Raw genomic sequence first — 22,277 nt, 5'->3', positions numbered from 1 at the left:
TTTCAACAAAATTATTATTTTGGAACAAAAACAAACAAGATCTATATGGATACTGTATCCTTGTTTGTGGACCAATAAACTGTGCGAACCTTTATTAGATTGCTTGAACAAATGTTTGTGTTGCAACACTTTCCATGAAATTGTGTAACAGTACTATTCTGCCAGCTTTCATGCAACATGTTTTCAGTCCCCAGGCTGAACAGAGGGTCCACAATCACATCCAGATGTGATACAGATCATGCAGAGTTGTGGGCTCGCTTGGATCACCTCCCCACTATTTTCTCAACCCCTTCAGCCAGTCCTCTACAGCCGAGCAGAACAGACAACACAGAGCCTGAAACCTCCGAAGAGCTTTAACGGTTCAAACTTTTTGACAAGCCATGAAGTCCTGGGTCGTGCCGGTCCTGGGATTGTTACTAAATCTGCAGAATGTGCAGGCAGGCAAGAAATCGTGCTCACCAGTGATGGTCAACTTCTGTCAAGATGTGAGGTACAACACCACCCTCCATCCAACTGGGGCACAAGGATACAGACTGCAGAAGATTGGTAGGATTGTAGAAACAGGCTGTTCACCACACATTGCTGAGTTCATGTGCCGTCTTGTGGCACCAGAATGTGCTCCAGAGGGGGAGGACCATCCAACAAGGCCATGTCGGTCTCTGTGTGAGAAGGTGAAACGGGACTGTGAGCCTGTACTCCAAGAAAATAGAATAGACTGGCCAAGACGGATCCAATGTCAGGATTTACCTGAATCTAACTGTACAAGTGTAAGTGATTTTTTATTTATTTTACTATTTTAATCATGAGCAGGAATAACTCTTACCCATAATTAATAGCTATTGTTTTTTATGTGTATATGTAGGGTGAGGAGGAGAGCACTTCTGGAACATGTGAACCAATCAGCATCCCTTTATGCAGAGACCTGCATTACAATGAAACTATCATGCCCAATATGCTTGGCCACAACCGCCAGGAGGATGCAGGTCTTGAAGTACATCAGTTTTTTCCACTTGTGAAAGTGCAATGTTCCCCTCATCTGAAGACCTTCTTGTGCTCAGTGTACACTCCTGAGTGTGTGTCAGGGAGACCACGCCCCCCCTGCAGGAAGATGTGTGAAGCAGCACAGACAGGCTGCCTACAACTCATGGAAAAGTTTGGCTTTGCTTGGCCAGATTCTTTAAGTTGTGAAAGATTTACAATGGAATCTTGTGAAAGTGTAAGTTAATATCTGTGATGCAAAAATCACACGCACGCATGCATGCATGCACAGATGGATTAGAAGGACAATATCACCAGAACCAAGGACGGGTGTTTTCAATACTCTAACATGGTTAAAATGGAGTTTGAAGTTACAATGGGTTTGTATAGGAAGGGGGCGTGTCTGATAAGATTAATCTCAAATATCTAAATACTGAATTAAGCCACTTAAAAACTGTCTGTCAGAAGAACATGAATTTCCCACAATTAGGCCTAGGTCTGTCATAAATCAACTTCTTTGATACAACAACATACTGTTTTACAGATACAATAGATAGAACAATGTTATACCATTAATATCTAAATTATAATGTTGCACACGAGGAAGCATCCACAGCAGGAGGACGAGGTTACAGTAGATGGACACTCATTTAGGGGTTTAGAAGTGGGTGTTACCAAATATTGATGTAAATTGATATAAATAGACAACTGATGTTTTTATACTAATATAGTTGCTTTTGTCTGTAATACGGCAGGACTCCGCTCAAGACGGTACAGGGGGATCAGTGCAAATCTCTGCAAAAGAACTGGTAGATCCGACCAGTCAGGTAGGAGGAGAACCATGTGAGCACTGGATAACAGGAATAACTCTTACCCATAATTAATAGCTATTGCTGTTTTTTTTTTAATGCATATAGGGTCAAGAGGAGAGCACTTCTGGAACATGTGAACCAATCAGCATCCCTTTATGCAGAGACCTGCATTACAATGAAACTATCATGCCCAATATGCTTGGGCACAACCGCCAGGAGGAAGCAGGTCTTGAAGTACATCAGTTTTTTCCACTTGTGAAAGTGCAATGTTCCCCTCATCTGAAGACCTTCTTGTGCTCAGTGTACGCTCCTGAGTGTGTGTCAGGGAGACCACGCCCCCCCTGCAGGAAGATGTGTGAAGCAGCACAGACAGGCTGCGTACAACTCATGGAAAAGTTTGGCTTTGCTTGGCCAGATTCTTTAAGTTGTGAAAGATTTACAATGGAATCTTGTGAAAGTGTAAGTTAATATCTGTGATGCAAAAATCACACGCACGCATGCATGCACAGATGGATTAGAAGGACAATATCACCAGAACCAAGGACGGGTGTTTTCAATAATCTAACATGGTTAAAATGGAGTTCGAAGTTACAATGGGTTTGTATAGGAAGGGGGCGTGTCTGATAAAATTAATATCAAATATCTCAATACTGAATTAAGCAACTTAAAAACTGTCTGTCAGAAGAACATGAATTTCCCACAATTAGGCCTAGGTCTGTCATAAATCAACTTCTTTGATACAACAACATACTGTTTTACAGATACAATAGAACAATGTTATACCATTAATATCTAAACTAATGTTGCACACGAGGAAGCATCCACAGCAGGAGGAGGAGGTTACAGTAGATGGACACTCATTTAGGGGTTTAGAAGTGGGTGTTACCAAATATTGATGTAGTATATCTAAATTGATATAAATAGACAACTGATGTTTTATACTAATATAGTTGCTTTTGTCTGTAATACGGCAGGACTCCGCTCAAGACGGTACAGGGGGATCAGTGCTAATCTCTGCAAAAGGACTGGTGGATCCGACCAGTCAGGTAGGAGGAGAACCATGTGAGCACTGGATAACAGGAATAACTCTTACCCATAATTAATAGCTATTGCTGTTTTTTTTTTAATGCATATAGGGTCAAGAGGAGAGCACTTCTGGAACATGTGAACCAATCAGCATCCCTTTATGCAGAGACCTGCATTACAATGAAACTATCATGCCCAATATGCTTGGCCACAACCGCCAGGAGGATGCAGGTCTTGAAGTACATCAGTTTTTTCCACTTGTGAAAGTGCAATGTTCCCCTCATCTGAAGACCTTCTTGTGCTCAGTGTACGCTCCTGAGTGTGTGTCAGGGAGACCACGCCCCCCCTGCAGGAAGATGTGTGAAGCAGCACAGACAGGCTGCCTACAAATCCTGAAAAAGTTTGGCTTTGACTGGCCAAGTTCTTTAAGTTGTGAAAGATTTACAATGGAATCCTGTGAAAGTGTAAGTTAATATCTGTGATGCAAAAATATCACACACACACACACACACACACACACACACACACACACACACACACACACACACACACACACACACACACACGGACACGGACACGGACACGGACACACACACACGGACACGGACACGGACACGGACACACACACACACACGGACACAGACGGACAGGAGCGAAAACACTCTGCCGGCCTGGCAGAGACAATAAAGCAAGGAACTTAAAGGGGTATTTCACTTTCAAAGATGTTGTATGAGGTTGTAGGTACTATTATGTCTACTGGAATTGTGATCTAATTCTGTCATTCTGGAACAAGGTCCACTTTCACACTCTGAAAACAGTAGCTTATATCTATTATACTACGATAGCAGTCTGGTGCTGGACCGTTTACTGGAAATGCTGATATATCTTGCCAAAAAGTGCATTCTACTATTATGGTCTACCCCTCAAATACCTTCTGTAAAGATGTGGCTGACTCAGGCCTCTACTTTTTTGCCCTTGAAGAAACTCACATATGACCTTCGCCAAAAGACTAGTGCATTTTGGAGCATGTGGCCGCCTTTATGGAACTAAATTGGTAATCTGGATGACATAGAAGGGAATGACTGACAACCTCCCATTGTCTCACCATCTTACTTGATGGTACTGTTATTTTAAACAGTGTAAAAAAAAAAGTGCATTCCTGTTTTATGTAACCCATGACCTCCCCTCCCCCCTTTTTTCTTTTTCTTGTTTTTCTGTTTTTGCTGATATTTCATTTAATCCTGTAAGCATAACAATGACAATTATGGGTTCTGTCTTTTTTTTAAAAATTTTCATTGTTTTTCTTATTCTATTGTTTTTAGCTACTTTTTCTGTATTGAATGTAACATTTATATTCTTTTTGGCATATTTCAAGCTGGCCCAACGTTGGGACAGCCAATGTCTTAATTAAGATGTACTGTATTACCTCTCGGTCAAAATGATATAAATTATAAAAATAAAAACAAAAAAAAGGTGTTTGGGGTCATTTTAACATCTCATTTTAAAGCCACTCTGGCTTTTGAGAGCACCCCAGACGTTTTTTTAAGTTGCTAGATAACTTCAAACTCCATTTCAACCATGTTAGATTAATTGAAAACACCCGTCCTTGGTTCCAGTGACTGTATTGTCCTAATGCGTAAGGGGGCCGTGTTTATTCAACATATTGGACATACTCAGTTCCATTGGGGGAGGGATATCCCCCCCACTTTTGGGATGAAGAAAAAAGATAAATACATTTTTGTACCGAATTAACCGAATTAATGTAACAAAAACACCCAAAAAAGTAACCTGTGCGCGTGCATGCGTCCCGTTTCGGCCTGGCGGAGACAATAACAGGAATGAGATCTACTAGCCATTCATCATGATTGGTGCATGGCTATGGCTATGCACACGACGCATAGCCTGGTAAAGCCCCTCCCTCCGGAAAATCTTTCGAGGCCTATCAGGCTCGAAGCCTTATTACGTCTCTACACTTTCACTATTATTAAGGTTTCGAGGCCGATAGGCTCGAAAGCCTTTCTTGAGATTGTAGGCGTTCTTCCGCCGTTTTTTCAGTTCTGGCCCAACCGTGCGGTCGCTTTTTACGAAACTCGGCAATATGGTAGAGGGCTATGCCAAACGGCGAAGACCCGAAACTCACAACCATTGGCCAAAGGGTGGCGCTGTAGCACTCAATTGAAAATGCCAACTTTGAACAGGTACAACTCATGCCCTGTTTGACCCACATCCATGACACTTCGATACACACATGCGTCTCCTCATGCCTAACAACTTTCACACTCTGACTTTTGACCTCTGACCTTTAGATCTCCCACCATTTCAAATTATATGAAAAGCAGTTAAAATCAAACTCCTCCTGGGATTTTTGAGCAATCTGCACAAAACGTTTTACACATGAACTTTGGACCTATACCGACAGACGTGAGCAAGCGGATTTTCCATAAGTGAAAACTTTAAGCTTTTATGAGCCAATGAATATTGCAGTTTTATGAAAATTATTCGTCTGCCCCTAACACATACATGCAGACTCACATTTGTTTGACACTTTGCAATATTGTAGAGGGTCATTCCAAGTATCACTGAAACCAATCTTACTCCAATTGGTCAAAGGGGGGCGCTACAGCAATTTTTTGAAAATGCAAACTTTAAACAGGCAAAAGTCATGCCTCGTTTGGCCGACAGCCGTGAAACTTGCTTACACATGTGCCTTGACTCATGAGGAACATATCTATCACTTTGACCAGTAAGCTCCGCCCTTAGATTTTACGCCATATTGATTAGCAGGTTGAAAAACATTTAAACCCAGGATTTCTGAGCAATTTGCGTGAAACTGTGTCAAATGTGTGAGTTTTATTACATTGCTCTCTCACTGTTCACATATGGGATCAGCGCCCTCTGGCGATGATATTACAGAAGCTTCACATTAACTCCCTCGGGCCAATTCCTATTGGCCCGGTGGGCCGTCAGTCGCTTTCCGGAAATCCCTACCCCCCGAGGGTACAAAGGACTCGGAAAGCGGAAGTTACGTTCTCTTTCGCTTCTTCTGCCTCGATGAACACAGAGCTACTACAAATCACGTTCTACAAACAGTACGAGCCTACGGGGAATTCGACGATCTCGACAGCGACAAGTCGGTTTCTCACTCCACCGAGAGTCCCCGGAGCTCGCTACTCTCCCTTTTCCCCTTCCACGGAGTGGAAGACGATTTCTTCGTTTGCAAACAGCGGACGGACGCTACGGCTAGCTTAGCTTAGCCTAGCTTACTCAACACCATGTCTCGGCGTGCTCTTCCCGCTGCTGCTGTTCGCCACGACCGGGGTCCCACCCTGGATTTCCCCCCCCGTCGACGATGCAGCACCCGCCCTTGTGCCCAGCTACTGGACGAGTGGGACACCCACGACTACTGCATTATTTGTTTGGGTTTCGCCCACGTGGACGTCGCGGCCTACGAGCAGCCCCCGAGGTGCACTGACTGTGCTAGCCTCCACCCCTCGGAGCTCCAGAACCGCCTGAACAAAGCCCAGAGGTTCTACCTCCCCCCGTACCATGTACGAAGAATCGGAGGAGCTCGACGCGGCTTCCCGCTACTACTCCCGCAGACAGCCCGCCGCTTTTACAGCCGGAGAGGAGGTTTTCTCTCGCCGGGCTCGTCCGTCTGCAGCAGCCGGCCCCACCCGGGCCTTGGACCCATCGGATCAGCTTCGCTCTCTCCACGGAGGGGACGGACGCAGACCTACATTAAAGTCACTCGGTCCTCGCTCCTGCTCTCCCGCGAGGGGAGACCAAACAGTGGAACACAGCGGCGGCCATCACCATGCTGGCTCCCACTACTCTTCCCCAGCGAGGAGTGGTTTCTCAGGCGGCGACGACGGTGAGGACGAGACCCTCACTTCCTACCAGGTACAACAGTACGATGACGGTGATTACCAGGTCGTCGACGAGATCGAGGGGGACGGAGAAGTCGTCATCCTGGAGACCACAGACCACGACCTTCCTCTCCCGGCCATCGGCCCACCGCTACCTGCGACCCCCCTCGCCGATGTTGTACCTGCGGCAAGGGAGGAGACGGCTACAGCCCAGCCTGAAGGCGCACCTCCCCCACCTGAAAGGAGCGAGGCTACTTTGCTGGAAGTTTACAAGCTAGCCACCGTTAGGTGCGGCCTCAGATGGCCCGCTGACGAAGCCGAGGAAGCCCCCTCCAGCGCTTCCGAGTGGCAGGGACTAGGCTCCGTGGAGGAGAAGGTCCCTAAAAAGTGTAAACTTCCCCTGGCAAAGGGCTTCGCCGCTGGCCTCACGGCGTCTTGGAGCTCTCCCCTAGCTCCTGACTCCGACCCAAAAAAGCTGCGTTTCGATATTGACTGCGCGGGCGCAGGCGAACTCGGCCTCTCCGCCTTCCCGCCCATGGACCGTAGTTTGGCCAACTTTATGTTACACAGCAATCCGCGTGGCCAGAAAGCCCCCTTCTCTACAGCCAAAGAAATACCGTGCCTCAGCAGCGAAAAGGACGTTGCTGGATCCGCTGCCACCAGGGCGGTCTACAAAGCAACAACTTCGGGCGCCAGAGCCCTCAACGCTGCTGCTCTGCTGCAGGGGTCCCTGATGGCTCTCATGACGGAGGTAGGAGACGCCGCCACACCACAACAACTGGCCGAAATGCGGCGCCTCCAACGGGAGATAATGCTCCTTAATAAAAATACTACCGAAAGGTAGGGTCCTGGGAATGTGCGTCATCCACGAGAGAGGACGCTGGCTGGATCACGTCTCTTTCAAAGGCCCGGACGATAAAAAGTACCTCCAAAACCTCAAGGTAACCGCTGGCAACCTCTTCCAAGGCGCCATGGGATATCTACAAGAAAGCCACGCGATACGCAAAGCCCAGGACGAGGCGGCCCTGTCCTGTTTACAGGCTCCTTCTGGACCATCTCCCTCTAAGCCCCAGACCCGTCCCTCGCGGCAGCCAGTGAGAGGCAGACCACAGGTCCGACAGGTTAGTGCGGCTCGCCAGAACCAGTCCCACTCCGCCCCACCCGCTGCTGGCAGAGGCGAACAGCGCGACCGTCGGGACGATGACCGCGACCGCGCTCGCCCCCCCAACAGGCCCCAGAGAGGCGCCAACAAGGGTCGCTACTCCAAGCAGGGTAAATGACATTGTCTCGCCCTGCCTAGTGAGCAGGGACAGTTTCTCCCCCGGTTCCCTCTCCCCCCAGACGGGGGATTTTCGCCTGGATTTTATGGCCCCTGGCCCCGATCCACGCTCACCGAGGAAGAGGAGAAGATCTTCGACGGCGCTAGTGGAGACGGCGTTCGATCGCTCCCGAAGCTCCGCAAAGAAGCACAGACACCCACACCCACATTTTGCAGAACACGATTTTGTGAATGTGCATGTTTCTGTGTCACCTGTTGTATTTGTTGTTCCAAATGTTGTTGTTATAAAAACAGATTCTGTATTAAACAGCCCAAATATGCAACAAAGCACAACCAATGTACAAATGAGCCACCGCTCACGAGGGACCCCTCACGAGGGGTCCCTGGTGAGCGGTGGACAAGGCAAGATGGCGGGCCTAAACCGTCATCTCCTACACGGGTCACGCCAACATTTTCCTTGGTCCACAAATCGCCCCAAGTTAAGACTAGGCCCCAGTGTTACTCTGTTGCCAGAGGCGGCCATTTTGGGGAAACACGTGTTGGCACCCACAACGGCCGTGAGCAAACACGTGACGCCTTCCAAAATGGCGACGCACATGAGCCCTCATGTAGCACCAAGCATGCTAACCAGGCTAACAAGCACAGCCAAGACGAAGGCTCTCAAAATGGCCGCGCATGCGCACTCAGAGGTAAAAAAAAAAAAAAAGTGTTGCCGGGCCAACGAGCACAACAAAGATGGCGGCGCCCGTGCGCCCGACACAAATAACAACCCCTCCAAACCCCTTGTCGCTCCGCTTCGAGCGATGGAAAGAATGCGACGCCAACCCTTGGGTGCTTCGTACAATAGCACGGGGGTACAGGCTACAGTTTTCCAGGAAACCACCCATGTCCAACAAAGTATTGTTGTCACAAGCGAGTGGCCAAGCGGCGGTAACGTTGCGAGAGGAGATTGCATCACTCTTGCTGAAGAACGCCGTACGGGAAGTACTACCGGGAGAAAGCCGTCTGGGTTTCTACTCAAGATACTTCCTCGTCAAGAAGAAAGGAGGGGGGCTATGTCCCATCATGGATCTAAGAGCTCTCAACAGGTATTTGAAAACTTTTCAGTTCAAAATGTTGACGGCAGCGGCGTTGCTACGCACGGTCCGCCAGGGCGACTGGTGGAGCTCAATAGATCTCAAGGACGCTTATTTTCACATCCCTATCTACCCTCCGCACAGAAAATTTCTGCGCTTCATGTTAGAGGGTCGTGTGTACGAGTACCTGGTCCTCCCTTTCGGGATGTCTCTGAGTCCCAGGGTGTTTGTGAAATGCACTCAGGCAGCGTTAGCTCCCCTGAGGCGGAGGGGTGTCCGCATCGCAACCTACATAGACGACTGGTTGTTGAGCGCGGACTCGCGCCAGGAAGCGTGTCACCACACCAACTTGGTGGTGTCGCACCTGACCTCCCTGGGGTTCACGCTGAACCTAGCAAAGTGTGTGCTCACTCCGTCCCATCAGGCTACTTTCATAGGTATCGAGCTAGACGCGATTTCTCTCAGAGCTCGCCTGTCTCAGGAGAGGATAGCTTCCTTCCTGAGGTGTCTAGCCAATTTTCAACTGGGCCACGAGGTCCAGTACAGGGTCTGCATGAGGGCGGCGGGACTTATGGCCTCGGCCATCTCTCTAGTACGCCTAGGCAGGCTACACATGAGACCTTTTCAGAGATGGATGGGCTCCCTCAGGATCCCGGCCACTCAGGGCTCTCGCCGCGTGACGGTGTCCGCGGAATGCATGCAGTCCCTCCAACAATGGAAGGTAGCTTCTTTTCTGTCGTAGGGCGTCCCGGTGGGGAGGGTCATCTCGAGAAAGACGATCACCACCGATGCCAGGCTGACCGGCTGGGGCGCAACATGCGAGGGCCGGACGGCCAGGGGTCTGTGGGACCGCAATACGAGGACCGCCCACATCAACTATTTGGAGTTGATGGCGGTTATTCTGGCAGTGAAACACTTCAAGCCCCACATCGGGGGTTGTCACGTTCTGATCAGGACGGACAATACCACGACCATGGCCTACATCAACAAGCAGGGAGGTTTGAAATCTCCTACTTTAGACGGTCTGGCGCGGAGGCTGATACTGTGGTGCGACACGCACCTGAAATCAATCAGCGCCTCTCATGTACCTGGACTTCTGAACAGAGGAGCCGATCTTCTGTCCAGGGGCAAGCTTCGCTATATGGACTGGTCACTACACCCCGCGGTGGCGGGCCATATCTGGATCAGATTTGGACGGCCTCAGGTAGACCTTTTTGCATCGAAGGAGAACGCGAAGTGCTCACTGTTCTTCTCGATGAGCGGTCAGGCCCCGCTGGGCCTGGACGCCCTGGTGCACGAATGGCCAGGGGGGCTGCTGTATGCGTTCCCTCCACTGGAGCTGATCCATCCCACTCTGGAACGGGTCAGGCTCCAGGGCCTGACGGTGTTGCTGGTGGCTCCGGCAGGGGGCACGTGGAGGTCGGAAATAGCTCCCCTACTATACGAGCAGCCTTGGCCCCTCCCGTTGCGAGAGGACCTGCTGCAGCAGGCGGGGGGCGAGATTCATCATCACAGGCCTGCAGACCTAGACCTGTGGGTCTGGTAGCCTGGTAAACCCTCCCTCCGGAAATCTCATTTCTATTTGATTCCTGGAGTGAGTCTGGCATGAACCGCCTCTCTGCAATATTGGCTGTGTATGCCAAACGGCCGCGCCTATCAGCGTCGTCGCTCATTGTTCTGTGATTGACAGCTTACGTTGGCCAATCAGGTGGCGAGTTCGAGTGAGCCCAAAACACGAACGGCAGCCATCTTTTTCTTGTGCGGCCAATTCTCCGCTATTTTTTTACTTCAAAAAGCTCTCTAACTTCTATTTTGAGGCACGGAATTTACTTATAAGATATCGTTTGGATAGAATTTAGTTGTTTAACTTCATATATGTGGTCAATTAATCATGACAAAGCCTATTTAAAAAAAAAAAAATAGAGAACCGGTAGGGGCGGGCAGTGACACCATTGTACCCGAAAAAGGCAACCCATTTTGGGTATGGCTGTCTCAAAAGTCCCGTCGCGTCACATTAAGACTGGTGAACTGCTGATTGGCTGAAGGGGAAAAATTATCATTGGCTGAAGGGGTTGTCAGTCAACGGTATTACTCCCGCCCAACTCCAGCACAGCCAATATTGCAGACAGGCGGATCAGGCCAGACTCACTCCTGAAATGAAATGGAATTGAGATTTCCGGAGGGAGGGTTTACCAGGCTATGGGTCTGGCCCGTGAGAGGGAAAATCTGACTGCGACAGGACTGCCACCTAGGGTGGTGGCCACTATTCAGGCCGCTAGGGCACTCTCCACTAGAACCGCTTATGGGGCAAAGTGGAGTGTGTTCGAGGAGTGGTGTCTGGGACGGTCCCCGGTTGTGGTTCCGTTCCAGGCCTCGGTCTTTGACGTTTTGATTTTCTTACAGGATAGATTGGATCTCGGAAATGCTTTCTCCACGATCAAAGTGTACTTGGCGGCCATCTCAGCCAGCCATGCTGGTTTTGATGGGGAAACTGTGGGGAAACAGCCCCTGGTGCGCCAGTTCATGAAGGGCGCGTTGCGTGAACATCCTGTCTCACGGTCCTTGTTTCCCACATGGGACTTGGTCCTGGTGCTCGACTCACTCTCTCGTCCTCCTTTTGAACCGTTGGAGACGGTGGAACCAAAGTTCCTCACGTTCAAGACGGTACTCCTGGTTGCGCTGACAACAGCGAAACGGGTGAGCAATATGCATGCTCTTTCGGTGGTTCCGGAGTGCATGAGGTTCGCTGGTGATGGCAGTAGGGTTATTCTCAAACCTAACCCGACTTTCGTTCCCAAAAACCACCTAGCGGTGGTTATGCCAACTGAGCTGGTGGCTTTTCATCCGCCTCCTTTTGCCTCAGAAGAGGACAGGAGGCTACACTGTCTTTGTCCAGTAAGAGCCCTGCGGCTGTATGTCCAGAGGACTGCGGCCCTGAACCGTCCCAGCCAGCTTTTCGTCTCCCTGGGCCCTGGGCCTGGGGGACTGGCGGTGACTAAGTCCACGCTTTCCCGTTGGATTGTGGAGGCTATTCGCCTGGCGTATGTTAGTAAGGGAGCCCCAGTGCCTGAAGGCCTGAGGGCGCACTCTACTAGAAGTGTATCGACGTCCTGGGCCCTCCTCAAAGGGGTGTCTATTCAGGACATCTGCACAGCGGCGAGTTGGTCGTCTCCATCGACTTTCGCTGTTTTCTACAGCCTGGACGTGGCGTCGTCTTCTATGGCGCACGCAGTCCTGGGCGTGGCTTCCACCTGAGGGTGGTTAGGTGCTTAGAACGGACGTAGGATCTGTTCATGCCCCCTTGCCTTAGTGTTTGATAGGCCGACCTTTGGGCCTTAGATTAATAAGGCGGACTTCGGTCTATCAGGGCCCTCCACTAACTAGACAGGCTGTGCCTGGTTTTTAGTTTATGAGGCAGACTACGGTCTGTCAGGGCCCCACTAAAATGTCTTGATCTCTGCCTCAGACCCGGTGGGTCTGTTGGCGCCTGTACCAGGGCCCCGTCCCCTGGGGGGGCGGGGCCCTGGTACAGGTTGTGGGTATCTTGATTTGCGGTTACATTCAGGGGGTTTATGTCTCCCATATGTGAACAGTGAGAGAGCAATGTAATAAAACTATAGGTTACTTACATAACCCCGGTTTTATAAATTGCGAACGAGCTGTTCACAAAAACGCCCTTCTTTTTGCTCGGCAGAAGGAAGCTGGTGTGAAAGAGAACGTAACTTCCGCTTTCCGAGTCCTTTGTACCCTCGGGGGGTAGGGATTTCCGGAAAGCGACTGACGGCCCACCGGGCCAATAGGAATTGGCCCGAGGGAGTTAATGTGAAGCTTCTGTAATATCATCGCCAGAGGGCGCTGATCCCATATGTGAACAGCTCGTTCGCAATTTATAAAACCGGGGTTACGTAAGTAACCTATAGTTCCCTTTTCACCAGTTCAAGTCTGTTGGTCCAATGGCTTAAACATCTGCCTTGAAACCACAGGGTCGCCGGTTCAAATCCCACTTCATGCAGACTTCATCTCAATTGCATTGCACACGACATGACTGTATCAATGAATAAACGTGCAATTGTTAAATGAAACGCTTATTGAGAGTAGTTATTTTCAATGTATGATGTACTTCATTCCCTCTTTTGTTTTGTTTTGTTGGATTCTCCTTTTTCACTGACTAAAACTGTGGATTGAATAGCTTGATCAGTACAGTGTTAGCCTCGTGTGCCAAAGGTCCACAGTTCAAACCCCACTCATCACAGTTTACATTTAAATTGCATTGTACAAAACATGACCCTGTTAATTCAGACATGTGCAATTTTTAAACAATAACATGAAATGCTTTTGAGAGTAGTTGTTTTTTATGTATGACATACTTTCTTGTGAAAATAGCCGATCTACAATCTCACACCTTTTTAGATAGCAACGCATTGTGAACTTGTAGATCGACTATTTTCACTAGTTTCCATTCTCTCTCACTCTGTCACTGTCTGTCTGTCTGTCTGTCTGTCTGCCTCTCTCTCACTCTGTCACTGTCTGTCTGTCTGTCTGTCTGTCTGTCTGTCTGTCTGTCTGTCTGTCTGTCTGTCTGTCTGTCTGTCTGTCTGTCTGTCTGTCTGTCTGTCTGTCTGTCTGCCTGTCTGTCTGCCTCTCTCTCACTCTGTCACTGTCTGTCTGTCTGTCTGTCTGTCTGTCTGTCTGTCTGTCTGTCTGTCTGTCTGTCTGTCTGTCTGTCTGTCTGTCTGTCTGTCTGTCTGCCTGTCTGCCTCTCACTGTCTGTCTGTCTGTCTGTCTGTCTGTCTGTCTGTCTGCCTCTCTCTCACTCTGTCACTGTCTGCCTGTCTGTCTGTCTGTCTGTCTACCTGTCTGCCTCTCTCTCACTGTCTGTCTGCCTGTCTGTCTGTCTGTCTGCATGTCTGTCTGTCTGTCTGTCTGTCTGTCTGTCTGTCTGTCTGTCTGTCTGTCTGTCTGTCTGTCTGTCTGTCTGTCTGTCTGTCTGTCTCTCTCTCTCACTGTCTGTCTGTCTGTCTGTCTGTCTGTCTGTCTGTCTGTCTGCCTGTCTGTCTGTCTGTCTCTCTCTCATTGTCTGTCTGTCTGTCTGTCTGCCTGTCTGTCTCTCTCTCACTGTCTGCCTGTCTGTCTGTCTGCCTGTATGTCTCTCTCTCACTGTCTGCCTGTCTGTCTGTCTGCCTGTCTCTCTCTCTCTCTCACTGTCTGCCTGTCTGCCTGTCTGTCTCTCTCTCACTGTCTGCCTGTCTGCCTGCCTCTTCCTGTCTCTGCCTTATCCCTCGAAACCGCTTATTGCTGCTTGCAGCTATATTGTTAATTTTTTATTTGTGACTCCAAGAGTGTGCAAATGGAACCCTTACTGGTCCACTTGGTTACATTTGTACACTCTTGGAGTAAAAGTTAGCCTAGTCTGTTAATATAGGCTATAAGTGTTAAATAGTCATGATGATCACTAGTAATCATTGCTATAGAGCAGTGGTTCTCAACCTTAAATTGTCACTTTACTGTCATCTGGATGAGTGGGCACCCCCCCCCCCCCAAAAAAAAACAAAAAAACAAAAAACAAAACGACAACAACAACAACAAATAACATCAATCATGTGGGCAGTGGGTCCCGACCCACAGGTTGAGAACCACTGCATATAGGGTGTATCAGAATCAGATTCATCTTTCAAATCACAGGTGTTTACAGGTGTAAAGAAGTGGGTGAAATTATTTTTGTACAGATTCACTTAGATGCATTGTTTAGGTACATACATGTCAAAAACTTACGCTCGGAAGCTCCAATACAATAAAACCATAACACAAGATAAAACAACTTAACATTCATTAAAAGTAATCACAGCTCCATCACAGTATAAGCTCCATCATCATCCTAAATTCTACAAAGCTCTGTCTGTCTGTGCCCAAAATCTCTTCTGCCCGGTTCTTCTCAGTGGCTGGAGCAATTGATCTGCATTTGCACACAGCCATTGACCATTACCATGTGCACCGAACACCGAAGCCTGTTTTTCGCTTTCCCCAAATGTCAGCTGTTTATTAGCGTTTTTGGGTTTGCTGGCTCCCGGGTTGCCAAATCATGTGCGGGCAACACGCGCCGGTGTTGCCACATCCGTGAAACAAGCGGACCATGACGTGCACGTGGGTGCTCATATCCCCTGACGGGTATGGTCTAGTCCTTTCTAATTTTTAGGAACGCCACAGACCAAGTGGCCTTGCGCCTAAAATAACGACGTTCTAGAGTAGGTGATATCTTTTGTTTTGTGAAAACAAGATATTTTATTTTCTTTATTTTCTTTATTTCTTTTTTAAGGTTGTTTGTTCAATAACAGCTTCTCCAGTTCTGTAAACAGAACATGTGTTTTTCAGGTGTGACAACAATTTCATCCAATTAGATAAAAAATTAATGACCACATCATGTGGGACATCAGTAGCAGAGGCATGGATTCACTTAATTGCACCCACCATACCAGCTGCTTGCTTCCTTCCTACCACCACCAACACACCAATGCTAAATGATGTCACAATCAGAATCAGATTTGTCACATCATAGGTTAGTGGTAGCTCAGTGGTCTCAATTTGTTTTCGTGCAAGCTCCAACATTTTGTTGTTTTCCAAAAAATAAATGTATTCCTGAAATAGTGAATTAAGCGCCTGGATGCTCAAACTTACATTAATGAATGGCAGTGGCGTAAAGTAACTAAGTACATTTATTCAAGTACTGTACTTAAGTACAATTTTGAGGTATTTCTTACTTTACTGGAGTATTTCCAATTTTCAGTACTTTTACTTCTACACCACTAGCCTACATCTCAGAGGCAAATATTATACTTTTACTCCACTATAGGCTACAATTATGATAACTTGGAGATTTTTATTATTATTAGGCTACAAAACCACTTCAGCCATACTTCGGCCATTTGAAAATAGCAAATCTACAAGCTCACATTGTGAGCTTGTATCGGCTATTTTCAAAAGATTTTTTTTAACTCCATCGTGAAATGGGACATTCTGCACAATGAGTAGCCTACTTTTTACTTTTGGTACTTAAAGTATATTTTGATGCCTATACTCTTGTAGGCCTACTTTAAGTAGGCTACATTTTGAATACGAGACTTCTACTTGTAACAGAGTAGGCTATACATTGCAGTATTGATACTTTTACTTAAGTGAAACATGCGAGTAGCCTACTTCTTCCACCACTGACTGCTGCTTTCAGCTTTGCCAATTGATATAACAGAGTTGAGGTATTTCTGAAATATATTCATATTCAGTCCACATCTTTGTCATTACAGTGATTTATAGCATTCTCTGCATTCAGGCATCATGCACGGAGACACATTAACTATGCTTAGCTTTTGAGACGAAGTGTGTGCAGTATATTCCAATGTATATAATTGTATTATGTTTATCTTCAAGCAGGTCATCAGCGGCTTGTTGGGGTCCTTTCACATGTAGTGGTTCTCAAATGTTTTCATGCCAAGGAAGGACCCCTAAAATTGATATTGAGGCTATTTGGCCGCGGACCCCCATCTCAAAATATGTTGTTCCAGGGAGCCCCATAAGCAAAGATTTGAGTTAAATATGTTCTCAGATTTCAAGTTTTTAGAAAAATAGCATATCACCATATATGCTATATACATATATGAGCTAAAAAGGGGTTCCAAAGAAGTACTGCTTGCCAACAAAGTATGAACTGCAGACATAATAATTCCAAGGCACTCCGTTAAGTGAAAAAGTATATAGATTTATTTAGAGCAAGGCAACAAATTATGACCAACGCGTATCGACCTAGAAGGTCTTCATCAGGGTCTGTCTAGCATTTTGGCTAATCAGTCACACTTAAATACAGCCTTGGGTGATGTTCCAAATGTCAGTACGTTGTGACGTCATTATGACATTTAAATAACTGTTCAAGTGAGCTCAAATGCCCCCCCCCCCCCAAAAAAAAAAGACCAGGAGACCTGGTTCTGCCAGACCCAAAATGAAGTCCTAGTATGTAACACACCTACAAACCACTTTATAACTGAAGTTCATGATGTCATGAATAGTTCGTGACGAAAGGGGACGTCACAAACTTTTTTTTGGCTGGGGCCGGAGGACAAATGGCCCCTGCCCATGTATGACGAAAGGGGATGTCACAGACTTTTTTTTGGCTGGGGCCGGAGGACAAATGACCCCTGCCCATGTATGGACGAAACAGATACAAAGCCTCATGTAAGCCCGACCCCTTGGGTCTGGCAAAAAGAAAATAGAAAGAAACAAGGAAACACCCAGAGTGACCAACACTAAATAAACAATTAAAATAATATACTGGGAAAACAAGAGTAAATATAGCTGCAAGCAGCGATAAGCGGGGCCAGGGAAAAGAGAGAGAGAGAGAGAGAGAGAGAGAGAGAGAGAGAGAGAGAGAGAGAGAGAGAGAGAGAGAGAGAGAGAGAGAGAGAGAGAGAGAGAGACGGAATAGATTGAAGAGAGAGAGAGAGACGGAATAGATTGAAGAGAGAGAGAGAGACGGAATAGATTGAAGAGAGAGACGGAATAGATTGAAGAGAGAGACGGAATAGATTGAAGAGAGAGACGGAATAGATTGAACAGAGAGAGAAAGAGAGAGAAACGGAATAGATTGAAGAGAAAGAGAAAGAGAGAGAAACGGAATAGATTGAAGAGAAAGAGAGAGAGAGAGAGAGAAACGGAATAGATTGAAGAGAAAGAGAGAGAGAAACGGAATAGATTGAAGAGAAAGAGAGAGAGAGAGAAACGGAATAGATTGAAGAGAAAGAGAGAGAGAGAGAAACGGAATAGATTGAAGAGAAAGAGAGAGAGAGAGAGAAACGGAATAGATTGAAGAGAAAGAGAGAGAGAGAGAGAGAAACAGAATAGATTGAAGAGAAAGAGAGAGAGAGAGAGAGAGAATCGGAATAGATTGAAGAGAAAGAGAGAGAGAGAGAGAATCGGAATAGATTGAAGAGAGAGAGAGAGAGAGACTTGGAAACGGAATAGATTGAAGAGAGAGAGAGAGCGAGAGAGACATGGAAAGGGAATAGATTGAAGAGAGAGAGAGAGCGAGAGAGACATGGAAACGGAATAGATTGAAGAGAGAGAGAGACATGGAAACGGAATAGATTGAAGAGAGAGAGAGAGAGAGACATGGAAACATAATAGACTGAAGAGAGAGAGAGATGGAAGCAGAACGGATTGAATGGACATCTCAGCCTATTGCCATTAACAGGAATCGAACCCTCAACCTTCGGATTGACAGGCTGCAACACTACCTATAGTGCTATAGCTTTGTCTAGGCTGAGGTTGTCTGTTGAAGATAAAATTGAACCAGTGAAAGCAGCCGATCTACAAGCTCAGAAACACGTTGCTATCTGAAAAGTTTTGAGATTGTAGATCGGCTATTTTCAGAATGAAGTATGTCATACATTGAAAAGACATACTCTCAAATAAGCATTTCAGGTTATCTTTAACAATTGCACTTGCATTAATTGACACAAGTAAGACGCGCGAACGCTGGAAGCGAACGCAGATTGACTGAGGCTGCTATATTTCAACCACACTGTAGTAGTGCACTCTGCCGCACTCTGCCGGCTGTATACAGGCAGTGCAGCTGCTGGCATTTCAGCACGGAGTTTCGAGTCACATGGGGGCGCGAGCCAATGAGAGCGTGAACACACGCTGTATACAGGCAGTGCAGCTGCTGGCATTTCAGCACGGAGTTTCGAGTCACATGGGGGCGCGAGCCAATGAGAGCGTGAACACACACGGAAAGACCATAAATAAGGGACAGACACACACACACACAACCCAAGCACGTGATATAGTAAGCTCCACTTGGTCGGAGGCCTCCTTCCGCTTTCGCAACAATCATGTTGTGTGCAATGCAACTTAAATGAAGTCTGCATCAAGTGAGGCTTGAAGTGGCAACCTTGAGATTTTAAGGCACACACTTAAGCGAGAAGCCATTGGAACAACAGACCTGACCTGGTGAATAAGAGAGAGAGAGAGAGAGAGAGAGAGAGAGAGAGAGAGAGAGAGAGAGAGAGAGAGAGAGAGAGAGAGAGAGAGAGAGACGGAATAGATTGAAGAGAGAGAGAGAGACACGGAAACGGAATAGATTGAAGAGAGAGAGAGACACGGAAACGGAATAGATTGAAGAGAGAGAGAGACACGGAAACGGAATAGATTGAAGAGAGAGAGAGACAGACACGGAAACGGAATAGATTGAAGAGAGAGAGAGAGACACGGAAACGGAATAGATTGAAGAGAGAGAGAGATGGAAGCAGAATGGATTGATTGGACATCTCAACCTATTGCCATTAACAAGAATCAAACCATCAACCTTCGAATTGACAGGCTGCAACACTACCTATAGTGCTATAGCTTTGTCCAGGATGAGGTTGTCTGTTGAAGATAAAAGTGAACCAGTGAAAGCAGCCGATCTACAAGCTCAGAAAGAACGTTGCTATCTGAAAGGTTTTGAGATTGTAGATCGGCTATTTTCAGAATGAAGTATGTCATACATACTTCATACCCTCTCAAATAAGCATTTCAGGTTATCTTTATCAATTGCATATGTATTAATTGACACAATTACTGGTAGTGTATGTTGATATTTATAAGTATTTCCGTCCATTATGAACCAAGCCTCTGTGTCCCGAACTACTCTAGATCACTGGTTCACAAACCATTTACCAATAAAGGCATTTTTGTGTCTCCTCGGAACGAAAACTAGTGAAAGTAGCCGATCTACAAGCTCACAAAACGTTGCTATCTGAAAAGTTGTGAGATTGTAGATCGGCTATTTTCACAATGAAGTTTGTCATACATTGCAAAAACATACTCTCTCCAAGAAGCATTTCATGTTACCTTTAACAGTTGCACATGCATTAATTGAGAGAGAGAGACATGGAAACATAATAGATTGAAGAGAGAGAGAGATGGAAGCAGAATGGATTGATTGGACATCTCAACCTATTGCCATTAACAGGACTCGAACCCTCAACCTTCGGATTGACATGCTGCAACACTACCCATAGTGCTATAGCTTTGACCAGGCTGAGGTTGTCTGTTGAAGATAAAACTGAACCAGTGAAAGCAGCCGATCTACAAGCTCAGAAACACGTTGCTATCTGAAAGGTTTTGAGATTGTAGATCGGCTATTTTCAGAATGAAGTATGTCATACATTGCAAAAACATACCTTCTCAGATAAGCATTTCATGTTATCTTTATCAATTGCATATGTATTCATTAATACAGTCTTGTTGTTTGCAATGCACTTTAAATGAAGTCTCTACCAAGTGAGGCTTGAACCGGCAACCTTGATGTTATGAAACATTCACTTAAGCGGGAAGCCATTAGACCTACAGACCTGATCCAGTGAAAACGGAGGTCAGACAGATGATACCATTTCACGCAAATAACTGAAAAATCCTGGGTTTAAGTGTTTTTCAAACTGCTTAAAATTGCGGACAATCTAAGGGCGGAGAGAGAGAGACATGGAAACGGAATAGATTGAAGAGAGAGAGACATGGAAACAATAGATTGAAGAGAGAGAAAGATGGAAGCAGAATGGATTGATTGGACGTGTCAACCTATTGCCATTAACAGGAATCGAACCCTCAACCTTTGGATTGACAGGCTGCAACACTACCTATAGTGCTATAGCTTTGACCAGGCTGAGGTTGTCCTTTGAAGATAAAACTGAACCAGTGAAAGCAGCCGATCTACAAGCTCAGAAACACGTTGCTATCTGAAAAGTTTTGAGATTGTAGATCGGCTATTTTCAGAATGAAGTATGTCATACATTGCAAAAACATACCCTCTCAAATAAGTATTTCAGGTTACGTTTAACAATTGCACATGTATTAATTGACACAATCATGTTGTGTGCAATGCAACTTTAATGAAGTCCACATCAAGTGGGGCTTGAACTGGTAACCTTCAGGTTGTGAGGCACATGTTTAAGGGAGAAGCCATTGGACCAACAGACAAGAACCTGTGAAAAAGGAGATCACACAGATGATACAGTTTCACGCAAATAGCTGAAAAATCCTGGGTTTAAGTGTTTTTCAAACTGCTAAAAATTGCGGACAATCTAAGGGCGGAGCTTACTGGTCAACGTGATACATGTGTTCCTCATGAGTCAAGGCACATGTGTAAGCAGGTTTAATGGCTGTCGGCCAAACGAGGCATGACTTTTGCCTGTTTAAAGTTTGCACTTTCAAAAAATCGCTATAGCGCCCCCCTTTGACCAATTGGAGTAAGATTGGTTTCAGTAATATTTGGAATGACCCTCAACATTAACGCAAAGTTTCAAAGAAATGTGAGTCTGCATGTATGTGTTAGGGGCAGATGAATAATTGTCATAAAACTGCAATATTCATTGGCTCATTAAAGCTTCATTTTTTCACTTATGGAAAATCTTTTGCATCAGTTTGTCGGCATAGGTCCAAAGTTCATGTGTAAAACGTTTCGTGCAGATTACTCAAAAATCCCAGGAGGAGATAGGTTTTAACTGTTTTTCATATAATTCAAAATGGTGGGAGATCTAAAGGTCAGAGGTCAAAAGTCAGAGGGTTAAAGTTGTTCATCATGAGTAGACGCATGTGTGTATTGAAGTTTTATGGCTGTAGGTCAAACAGGGCATGAGTTGTACCTGTTCAAAGTTGGCATTTTCAATTGAGTGCTATAGCGCCACCTATAGCGTGAGATTTATTTCTTGATAGTTTTTCATGACCATCTACCATATGGCCGAGTTTCGTAAAAAGCGACAGCACGGTTCACCCAGAACTGCGAAAAGTGGCGGAAACAGAATACAGGGAATAATAAAACAGGTCCAGAGCTGAGCTCTGGCCCCGTAAATATATTCACAGTGTAGTAAATATTTACACTGTAAACCTAAAACATGATCACATAATCAAAACAGACATCAGAGAAACGGCAAGTAATCAACATAATAATTTAAGCCTGGAAACAATGTGGCTTTTAAAGTAGGTCTAACGATCCAAAAGGTTTCTCTTTGGAGCAACCTTTTTAGTCTGCCTCTGTTGTCACTGGGGATAACTTCTGTAGCTAGAGAGGAGGGGCTCTGGGGCTGGCGCTGCCATGTACTTTTTCATGATAATGGACGGCCATCTGGTAATTGGGATTAATTGCTGTTTTATGTTCTCCCAAACTATCTTTGAATTTACGTTTTGTTCTCCCCACATAAAAGCAACCACAAGGACATTCGAG

At 46.3% G+C, this 22,277-nt stretch overlaps 1 protein-coding gene across 1 annotated transcript in view; it reads left to right on the top strand.

The window, feature by feature from the left end:
* Positions 1–332: 332 nt before the first annotated feature.
* LOC308083559 (uncharacterized protein) overlaps positions 333–22,277 on the top strand; it is a gene marked incomplete at its 3' end in the record, with an annotated part of 105,384 nt that continues 83,439 nt past the window's right edge. Inside the window, exons 1-6 of the mRNA XM_080425873.1 lie at positions 333–767; positions 863–1,216; positions 1,734–1,805; positions 1,896–2,249; positions 2,765–2,836; positions 2,927–3,280. Coding sequence (XP_080281999.1) covers positions 381–767; positions 863–1,216; positions 1,734–1,805; positions 1,896–2,249; positions 2,765–2,836; positions 2,927–3,280 — 1,593 coding nt within the window. The 5' untranslated portion in view covers positions 333–380. The remainder of the gene's footprint in view (positions 768–862; positions 1,217–1,733; positions 1,806–1,895; positions 2,250–2,764; positions 2,837–2,926; positions 3,281–22,277) is intronic.

This window comes from Gymnoscopelus braueri (assembly GCF_963280865.1).
Source record: "Gymnoscopelus braueri genome assembly, chromosome: 4".
In the NCBI taxonomy this organism is placed as follows: Eukaryota; Metazoa; Chordata; class Actinopteri; order Myctophiformes; family Myctophidae; genus Gymnoscopelus; species Gymnoscopelus braueri.
This window is presented reverse-complemented; position numbering and strand designations above follow the sequence as displayed.